The 11,134-nt window shown below is 40.7% G+C and overlaps 1 protein-coding gene across 1 annotated transcript in view; it reads left to right on the top strand.

Moving 5' to 3' along the window:
• Window positions 1-7,834: 7,834 nt before the first annotated feature.
• Window positions 7,835-11,134, top strand: part of LMNB1 (lamin B1) — a 100,512-nt gene continuing 97,212 nt past the window's right edge. Inside the window, exon 1 of the mRNA XM_013004506.3 lies at window positions 7,835-7,902. Within this exon, the coding sequence (XP_012859960.1) occupies window positions 7,835-7,902 (68 nt within the window). The remainder of the gene's footprint in view (window positions 7,903-11,134) is intronic.

Here is an 11,134-nt window from a genome sequence, read left to right as displayed (position 1 = left end):
ACATATAGATTGAATAAGTATGTATACATAGGATCTATAGAGTCTTGACACTCACCTTCTAGGTCTTAAACCACACAGTGTTCCCCTTGTAGTTGTTTGTTTGTTTTCATTAGATAAACTTTATTGCATCCAAGCATCACAGACAAGTCTAAAGGAATCATCTAGACCGTAGCCAGACACCTCTTAGATCTTACTCATTACCTACTGAACTGTTCCTTTTTCAGAAACATAGACACCATCCAAAAATGTTCGGCTATCCTTGTTTTTAGCTGTCATGGCTGGCTGAATCAAAGCAGCTGAATTTGATACAAGCTCAATGTTTTTCCCTCAAGAATTAACTCATCTTTCTGAGCTTGGGAAACAACAAGCTACACCTGTCCTCATGAGAACCCTCCAGATGTATTTTCACTCAAGAAGTTATAGAATTCAATGAGACCCATTCTCCTGAATAATCACATTTTGGGGAAGTGGGCATACACAGACCTCATCTTGTACTGGAAGCCCAGAGTAACACCCTTGACCCTGTTCTGTACACGACTACAGATAGCGCAGACTGTAGCCAGTTCCTTTCTATTTCCCCGCCATTTGTCAACTCAACGCCTCTTTTTCTTCTTTCCAAGGAGGCTTAGTTTTACGTTGATGTGATTGAAGCCCCTCTGCAGGGTTCCTCTAAACAATTCAAATAACTTTGGGGGAGCAATAAAAAAGTAACATTCCAAACAAGCAATGCAAACTTTTACACAAATGAAACAGAAGGAATGAGTCTTATTGAAAGTTGTTCCCTATTCTTATCCCCCATTGTTTGTGTAAATAGTGTCCAGTCACTTAAGGGTTTAATCTGTTCAGGTCAATAATTCATGTATTTCAGTCTGCAGCCTACCCATACTTATTTCTCAACAGTCTTTTAAATTCTACACCAATGGCTACATTAATGGCACTGTCAATAGAATTATCTTATGTCGCATGGGGATGATTTCTAATGTTCTCTATCATAAATTGATATGATGTCTCTAAAATGAAACAGAGACATATAAAAGCCATAAGTATATGGATTAATTTGGATTCACACTTTATTCTAGCATCAATCTAAGAATTCATTCTTGTGACACAGCCCTGTTTGATGCTTGCCCTCATGAAAAGATCACTGGAGATATGGGGTGCTAAGCAAAGTGTGGTGAAGAAACCAGATGGTCCCCGGCTATCAAAAAGAATAGTGTCTGGGGTCTTAACGGCTTATCTTCAAACAAGCAGCTATCTAAAGGGGTGTCAACTAAGTCCATGAGGAAGAAGCCCACCAGTTGGTGTAATCCAAGGATTGTAAATAATAAAACCAAAATCTGAGGATGGGAATAGTATCAGAGCTGAAATTGTGAACACCCAGTTTGCAGAAAGCTTTAGACGACAGTGGAACCCCAAAATCCATTTGCAAGGTCTCCACAGGGGCCTTCCAGTGAATGCTCTCTGACCATAGTCAAGAGATGTGAATAGCCTTGCTGCAATCACACAGTTCCTGTGAGGTGCCATTGGGGCGGTTCCAACCCATAGCAACCCTGTGTACATCCTCACAATTGTTCCCGTGCCTGAGGCCGTTGTTGCAGCCACTGTGTCAATCCATCTCCTCGAGGACCTTCTTTTTCAATGTCCTTCCACTTTACCAAGCATGAGTTCCTTCTCCAAGATCAGTCTTTCTTCACAACATGTTCAAAGTATGCAAGATGAAGCTTCACGCTCCTTGCTTCTAAGGAGCAAGTGCTCTGGCTGTGCATTTTCCAAGACAGATTTGTTTGTTCTCTTGGCGCTCCATGAGACTTACGATGCTCTTCCCCAGACTACACTTTAGAAGCATCCATTCTCCTTCGGTCAGAGAGCCTTGTCAAATCAACGATGGAAGCTGTAGTTGGGTTAAAATGTAATACCTTATCATTTGATCTACCTTTGGACCCATTTTAAAGTTGCTTCAGTTTGCAATAATTTCTTTCTCTTTCTGTTTTGTCTAGTCACTAGTCACTAGGTTTTGTTTGTTCGCTTTGTATAATTTTGTATGATTGTGTTTTGTATGATTTTCTGTACATGAGACTTAGGATAGGTATATCGACAGAGACAGTAACTAGATAGAGGCATGACAGGGGAGGATGGGAGCAATGAGGTGCTAACAACAATGATGAGTAGAAGATGTTCTGAAAAAGATTGTGGTGATGAATGTATACATTTTCTTACTATGATTAAACAATCAAATTCTATAATATGTGAAGTCTATAAAACTACTTAAAAGCAAATAAAAGACTGAAATGCAAACACTCAATTAATTCATAATCTAAAAATTGGAAAAATAAAAGAAAGGAAAAGAACTATATGATCATATCAATTGACTAGAAAAGGCACTTTAAAAATTCTAACACCCATTCTGTGGTAAACTGAGGGACTGGATGAGAACGTAACACTGCTAAGTAATCCATGCTCATAATTACAGGTCTGGAAACCTGACTCTGGTGGGGGAAGACTCTCACGGTTAGAAGATATAAATAAATTTTAATATACATTCTCATGACTGAACACAGTCCCTTCAAAAACCTCCGTAAAAGAACTGTCATAAAAGAGCTACCATATAAGATGAATCATTTCTGTGTCTGGCTACTTCACAATGCCTAAAGGTTATCTGTAGATAAAAACAATCAGGTTCTATAGCCAACTCACCATAAATGTAGCAACCCCCTGGTTGCTCAGGGGTTCAAGGTCAACTAGCACTAGGACAAGACAATGACTCACCTCATTGTTGGTTCATTATGTTACCCGCTTCTGATATTACCTATTAACTATGTCATATGTTAGCTGTATGACATGCATGTTGGGGACCCCCTCACCCAGACACCATTTCTGATCAAAAACACTCAGCCAAATAGGAATAGAAAGGAAATTTCTCCACATAATAAAGGGCATATGAGGGGTATCCCCCCCACCAAAAAAAAAAACAGCAACAACAACAACAGAAAAAAGCTCTGCTTTCATAGTATACATTTTTCCCACTAGGCAAACATTGAGCAACTTGCTCTGAGTTGGTGCACCCAGTGGCATCACCTGGGAAGGTTCTCTCTGGTCACAGTGAATTTTGTCATAAAAGCAGTTTCACTCAAACCTTGTTTTTTTTTGGTTTTTTGATGGCTGATTTAAGAGAACAGCAGGTGGCTTTGAAATTTTGTTTCCTGCTAGGGGAAAGGTGCTGCAGAAGTTATTGTGATGTTGAATACAGCTTACAAGGACAGTGCTATGGGAAAAACTCAAAGGTATGAGTGGTTTTCTCATTTCAAAAATGATGAAATGGTGACTGATGACAAACCTTGTTCTGGACATCCATCAACTTCCTGAGCAGATGAAAATGTCACCAAAATTTGTGCACTTGTGCTCAAAGATCGACGACAGATCACTAAAGAGATAGGGCAGTTATATGGACTATCTTGGAACATGGTTCAGTGAATTTTAGCAGAAGATTTGGGAATGAGAAAGGTCACTGTGAAATTTGTGCCTCAGGTTCTGACCCAGCAGGGGAAAGAGCTTCAAGTGGAAACATGCCGTGCTTCGAAAGAACAGCAGCAACCCAGACTTTTTCCCCCAAGGTCATTATTGGTGATGAGACAGGGTGCTATCCTTATGACCCTGAAAGCAAACATCAATCGAGCCCATGGAAGACACCATCATCACCTTGCCCAAAAAAAGCGTGTCAAGTGAAATCAAAGACCTAGACCATGCTCATTTTTTTGAAGTGAGGGGCATGGTGCATTTGGCGTTCTTTCCACCAGGTCAGAGTGTTAATCAGGCGTTCTATTTAGAGGTTCTGAAAAGATAGCATAACTGTGTGACACCAACAAGGCCTGATTTGTGGCAGATGGGGGGCTGGTTTTGTCACCATGACAGTGCACCTGCTCAGATTTGGGCAAAAACCAGCATGTCTCTCTTGCCCCACACGCCTGACTCACCTGACCTTGCTCCAAGCAACTTCTTTTCTTTTCCATGAACAAAGAAGGACATGAAAGGACAGCGATTTGACGACATAGAAGAGGTGAAGAAAAAAATGAAAGAGTGCTGTTAGGCACCCATGCAGATGAGTTTGAAAAATGTTTCCAAGAATGGAATCGCAGATTTGATCCATTGTGTATCAAATGTATTAAGTGTAATGGAATGTACTTTGAAGGTGATAAGGTTGTTTGGGGCGGAAATTAAATACATAGCTTTGACAAAAATGCCAGGTTTGGGGGGGTACCCCCTCATATTTACCACCAAAAAAGCCAAGAGCACTCTCAACGAGGAGAAACTGAAAGCACTCCCCTTGGAACCAGACAGGATGTTGTGTTAGGCAGGGTTCTCTAGAGAAACAAAACCAGGACACTTGTTATTTTACACACACACACACACACACACACACACACACACACACACACACACGGATAGGATTATACAGCAAGACGGAACATAACAGCTCATTAGTCCACACAATATTACAAAAGGCTCTGTTCAACTTACTTTTGTGGAACAGTTAATATGCTGAAAGCCTTCAACTCACAGGGGTAGGGAGTGGGGGGGTGCTTCGGTCCAAGATCAAGGAAGCAGATAGTGGAGTCTTTCCTCAGGCAAAACAGGCAGAGTCTGTCCACAGGCAGGAGGCAGCAGGGTGGGTCAGCAACAGTCAATAGCACAGGAGCTTAGTAAAGCAGGCAAAGCAGGCCCAGATGGGATCTCAGACTCAAGCAAAGGTGACAGGATCCACCAGCCTCAAGCGCAAGCAATGTACACACTAGCAGCATGGCAAAGAAGGTCTTCAAGGAGCCTCAAGCTCTAGCAACATGATCCATGGGTTGGCTTGACCCACAGGTAGTGTAGCTCACAGTTTGAGGCAGAGAACTAGCTAAAGCAGCAGCATGCTGGTCCAATCATCAGAGAGCAAGAGAGATGAGGGCAGGTCTTGCAGAGCCATTTATCTCTTTGCCCTCCAATCAAGCTTCAACCTGCTTAATCTGTACCCACATGTTCCTATTGCACAGGTTGGCACATGAGCCTAACTATCACAGATGTCCTTTATCAACACTTCTATTCAATATTGTGCTGGAAATCTTGCATTTGTGTTGGACTGTTCACTGAAAGACCAGCTGGTTGCAACTGTATCTACCAATAGCTCTGTGAGATAAAGATGAAGCTCTTTGCTCCTGTAAAGATTTCTAGCCTCAGAAACTCTTTTAGGGTTGCTATGAATAGCAATTGATACAATAGCAATGAGTTAAAAGGCTACAATGGACTTGTAAAAGAACAAACAAATCTGTCTTGGAAGAAGTACAGGCAGAATGCGCCTTCAAAACAAGCAAAGCAAAACTTCGCCTCACATATTGTGTACTGTTATCAGAAGAGACCATTCTCTGGAGAAGGGCATCATGCTTGTTAAAGTAGAGGGGGACTGGAAAAGAGAAAACCCCTTAACAAAATGGAGTTACACCGTGGCGACAACCATGGGCTTGAACACAAGAACAAGTGTGAGGTTTCATGCTGTCACTATAAGTCCAAAATGACTCGATGTCATCTAATATTTTGCCAAAAATTTGGCAAAAAAACTAACACTCTCTTTATTCACAGATGAAAAGACTCTATGTATAAGAAACCCCCAAACTCAATTTTAAAATGTTGGAAATATTTAAAATATTCCTCAAAGTCACGGGGTACAGGTAACATATAAAAATAAGTCAGATTACTTTATACTGACAGAGAGCTCTGAAAAGGAAGTCTGGAATGTGAAACCATTTAAAATAGCCACTCAAAAGATGAAATACTTAGGAATAAATCTAGCCAGAGGCACTAAAGACCTACACACAGAGAATGAAGAGACCTTCCACAGGAGACCTACATAAATGGGAGAATAGAACATGCTCCTGGACAGAAAGATTTAACATTTTTAAAATGTCAATATTATCCACAGTGATCTCATTATAATACCACCCTGATCCAGATCCCAACAGCATTGTTTTAAGAGATAGGAAAACTAATCACTAACTGCTTACAGACAATAAAAAGATCCTGGAAAAATTAAGCAGTACTAAAGAAGAAAAAAGTAGGTGGCCTCTTACTTCTTGTAGTTAGCAGCTCAAAGTATAACCACTATGCCACCCAGGCTCCTGACCTCTTACTTCTTGATCTCAAAACCTACTATACAACCACAGTGGTCAAAATTGTCTGGTATTGGTACAACAATGGATACATAAGCCAATAGAACAGAATTGAGAACCAGAAGTAAACTCATTCACCTACACACAGCTATTTTTTCACAAAGAGCTGAAACACATAAATCTGAGAAGTCTCTTTAACAAATGGTACCGGCAAAACTGGATTTGCATTTGCAGAAAAGGGCCCATATGCCACACCATTTACCAAAACACACACAAAATAGATCAAAGATCTAAATGTGAAACCTAGAACCTTATCAATCATCAATGAAAAAACAGGAATAAACTATACGTGGTATAAATATACTATCACCCAGAGTGCTGTGGAACAAGGAATATCATTGCTGATGCCAGATGGATCTTGAATGGAAGCAGAAAATACTCTGTATGGAGAGTAAATAATCAGAGGAGCTGGTTTATATGAAGAAGAACGTGAAATGTGCAGATGACATAACTTTGCTTGCTGAAAATGAGAAGAACTCGAAACACATGCTGAAGAAGATAAAAGGTTGCAGCCTTCGGTATGGATTACAACTCATTCTGAAACAGAACAGCAAAGCAGGACCGGGCAGTATTTCATACTCTTGCATAGTGTCACCACGGGTCAGAACCGACTTGATGGCGCCTAACAACAGCCCCTAACGAAAAGCACACAAACAGGTGAACACAAACTAGATAGCTGGCATCAAAACGTTACCAAAAGAATAAAAGGAGAACTCACACACCGACGGAACTTTTGGACAATGTTATAGCCGCCATGGGACTAATCTCTAAAGTTTATTGAAAAGTTCAACCCCTCAACCAGAAAAAGACAAGTAACCCAGTTTTTATATACACTTTACCAAAGAAGATGTTCAGATAGTGAACAAATTAGTGAGGAAATGTTTACCATCATTTGCTATTAGAAGATGCAAATAAAAATAACGATGAGATATCATCTCATCCCCGCATTAATAGCGAAGTTCAAAATAACTGAAAACAAGTGCTGGTGCTGCTGCTGAGAGACTCGTCCTCACACACTGCTGATGGGACTGTAAAGTGGGGTGATCACTGTGAAAAGCAGAACGGCATTGTCTCAACGAGTTGGGAGCAGAAATACCACATGACCTGGCAGCCCTCTACTTGGTATATACCCTAGATAAAGAAGAGTCATGCACTGATAGACATATGCACATTCACAGCCATCACAGCACATCTGCAAGCAAAAAGATAAAACAACCTAAATCCTCATTGGTGGAATCATGGATAAATGTTGGTAAATAGACACAACTGAAAACTAAGCAACATTAAAGAATTGACAATGAATCTGCAAAACACCTCATAACATAGATAAACCTAGAGGGCATTATGCTAAGCGAAATCAGTCAGTCACAAAAGGAGGACAAATATTGTATGATACCCCTATTGTAAAAATTCAAGAAAAAAATTTTTTACACTAAAAGAAACAGTCTCTGAAGATGGTTACCGGGAGTGGGAGAGGAGAGAGTGGATAAGCGTTGAGTAAAGGAATAGGTAAACTACAAAAAGAGAGGCTGGCAAAAAAAAAAAAGATGGATGCAGGGGAAGACACTAGGAGGTTTGCAAGATTCCAAGGCAACAGAGCCAAATATTGTTGCATAAACAATGCTGCAGCAATGGTGCCCTATGAGTGCATGATGAGACAGACAGAGGCTCAACAGAATGGGAGTATGCCCAACCATATGTAAGTTTGACAAAGGCTATTTGTACACGAGCACTTACCTTTGCAGCATTATATCCGTCAACGTGGTGGAGTGTACAGAGGGCAAAATTATAAAAACTTCTTGCTGACATTGCTAGATGTTATTAAGTCATTTCTGACTCGTGGTGACCGCATTTGGGTCAACAGAACAACAGAATGAAACATTGCCTAGTCCAGCGCCGTCCTCGTATTGTTAAGTTTGAGCCCATTGTTACAGTCCCTGGGTTAATCCATCTTTTCCCTCTACTTTACCAAGCATATGATGTCATTTTCCAAAGACCAGTGTCTCCTGTTAGTCTGCCTCACACCGCCCATGCATCTAAGGAATATATGCGTTCATATTTCTTCTATTTGTTCTTCGGGCAGTGCACAGACCTTTGTTTGTTTCTCAACAACACTATGATTTATGCACATTAATTCTTCTGTGGTCTTCCTTGTTCGATTTTCAAATGACCTAGACATTAACACATACTTTGGAGGAATGAGTCTCTGGGTCTATGGGCTCAGGACCATAGTCCTAATCAATCAGCATAATAAAGTTCACAAATATTCTATATCCTGTGTTAGTGAGTAGTGTGACTGGCATCTTAAAACTCAGCAGCAGCCATCTAATTTACAGTTACTGGTCTCTTCCCATTCAAAAGAAACAACAGTAATGAAAATAAAACAAAACAAAAATCATATAGAAAGCACTTGTCCACTAGACTAATGAGCCATGCAAACATCAGTCTCCACAACCCTGAGACCTTAAGAACTAGATGGTGCCTGGCTACCACTATCCACTGGACTGAAAATGAACGGTAGGAGAAAAATGTGGAATAAAACCCAAATCATAAAATAGGCCAGGCTGATAGAAACTACAGATCACCTCCAAGTTTGAATAATCAACTATATGAAGATCAAAATGTCAGCATGCACCCAAGGAGAAAGTGTAGAGGGTCAGGAAAGAAGGAGGAGCGGAAACAGGAAGCATAAGGCGGAAGTTGGATAAGGAGGGGTGGGGGTGGGGAGCGGGGATTGTGATGGATACATTGAAACAAGATGTATATGCGTCACTGAATGTAAAACTGATGTGTCAGCAACTTCATTTCAAAATCAACTTGATTTGTTTTGCAGATACCTCTCTGGCAGGGGACTTAGAAAAGGAAGGATTATGTTAGTTGTCAAGAAAAAAGATGCTATTTTGGCTGAACTTTGAGAGATAGGTAGGATTCTGGACAAAACACTGGTAAGTAAAAAGGACATTCCAGGTGCAGCGAATAGCTTGATTAATGGCATGGAGATAGGAATGTACAAGGCAAATACAGAAATCTGTCTAAAATCGAAGAGACTGTGCATATGGTTATGTCGTTAAACGCAGGCTCTCACAGCTGCTCAGCACCCCCATCCACCCACTCGCCCTGCTGAAGTTGAACCTGTGATGGGAGTTGTAGTAGGCCTGGAGCCAGCAGTGTCTCACTTAAACCACAGAGCTTAAAAAGGAAAAATAAGTTTATTATAGCCAAATGTTGATTTCATTTTCACTGGTATTTATTTCGCTTCATTCTGGGACACTTTCCCCCCTCAGTTTTCTTGTCACATAATCCACATATTCTACAATTCAATAGTTTCATCATATCAAGAGAGTTTTTTCAATCATTTCCACAATCAGTTTTAGAAATATTTTCTTCTGTTTTGTACCCATTATTATTAGCTCCTTATTTTCCCCCAGGCCTCTCTGCCATACCCCCAAGAAACCATTCATTCAGTTACTGTCTCTATAGATTTCTATTTCTTTTTAATGATAAATCTCTGATGCATTTTAAATGCCAGTATATTTGTGTTTCAGTTTTCCCTGCTATCCATGTCTAACATACTATGTATGAAAGGAAAGTGACCGGCTGTCCATTATTGCTAAGAGAAACAGTTTTGTTGGGGTGTGTCCCCAAAAGTCACAATGTTTTGCATCAACTGTGAACTGTTTAAAAATGAAACTCTTTCCTCTTTAGAATATTACTACCACTAAATCCAAACCAAATCCACTGCCGCATCTTTTTCCTATGAATTTTAGATCTTTACAGGAGCAGACCACCTCTAGTACTGCACTCTACTGTGATCTCCCCTGCCCGTGCCTTTCTCCTCCCAGAGTTCTCTCAACTCTATTGGCACTTGTACCCAGGGTGGGAGCAAGGTCTTTCTGGTGAATCAAGACGTGACTGCAGCCTCTGTTCTGTTCTCGGCAAGCCTGGAGGTTGGACAGTGTGCGTTCCTTTCCATTCTGGAGGCCTCAAAGGACAGGAAGTGATACCAGACACATAGGGCCTACAGGCCTCAAGAAAAGGGGAAAAAACCAAGACAAACAAGCATGCATTTTACATAAGACTTTTTGAATCTGGACCTTGGTAAAGAAATAACTGTTCCTTCACTCTCTCCCAACTAACTCTGATAGTTAGTTACCTTTCCTCCATATTCCTCACAGCTCCACTTTGTGTCTCCCATCAAGGAAAAGAGGTCCATACCCTTTCTTACACAAGCCTTATCTTCAGCTAGATTTCCTTTATGAGAGTGCATGGTGTACAGGATAAACTACACTCCATGTTACGTCACTACACCAGCGCATTTGTGTCCCTTAGGATTCTTGGTTATGAACCACAGAGGTAAATTCTGGCTCTGATTTACGCCAAAAAGCAAAGTACTGAAAGGATAGTTCACAAAATCACGGGAAAGCTAGAGGTCCAAAGCCAAGGGGGCCACATAACTGGGATCTCCATTGTTGCCAATGAAGTGTAGGCTCTGACCTAACCAATGCTGCATTACAGAATATTCTGCTAGCCCCAATGCCCTTTGAAACTGCATGCTGCGACCAGAACAGAGGGACACTGTTCTTTTGTTGTCAATCACTAGCTTTCAAGTCAAATCTAGCCAACCCAAGTCACATGACCATTCCTCTCTACCAGCCAAACCTGAAATGTAGCTTGGTTCTTAAAATATGTTTTTTTTCAATAGAAAGTTAAAAAAAGAAGAGAGAGAGAGTAAATGTTTAGAAAATAATGATGGCAATATATGTACAAATATGCTTGATACAATTGATGTATGGATTGTTATATGACAAAATAATACTTTATAAATTATCGAGGGCTCATAAGGGAGGGGAAAGCGGGGAGGGAGGGGAAAAAAATGAGGACCTGATGCCAGGGGCTTAAGTGGAGCAAATGTTTTGAGAATGATGAGGGCA

This window comes from Echinops telfairi, unplaced genomic scaffold (assembly GCF_000313985.2).
Source record: "Echinops telfairi isolate 266 unplaced genomic scaffold, ASM31398v2 ScPeMD7_7469;HRSCAF=8507_1, whole genome shotgun sequence".
NCBI classification, from domain to species: Eukaryota; Metazoa; Chordata; class Mammalia; order Afrosoricida; family Tenrecidae; genus Echinops; species Echinops telfairi.
Note: the sequence above shows the minus strand (reverse complement) of the source record. Positions and strands in the feature narration are given on the sequence as shown.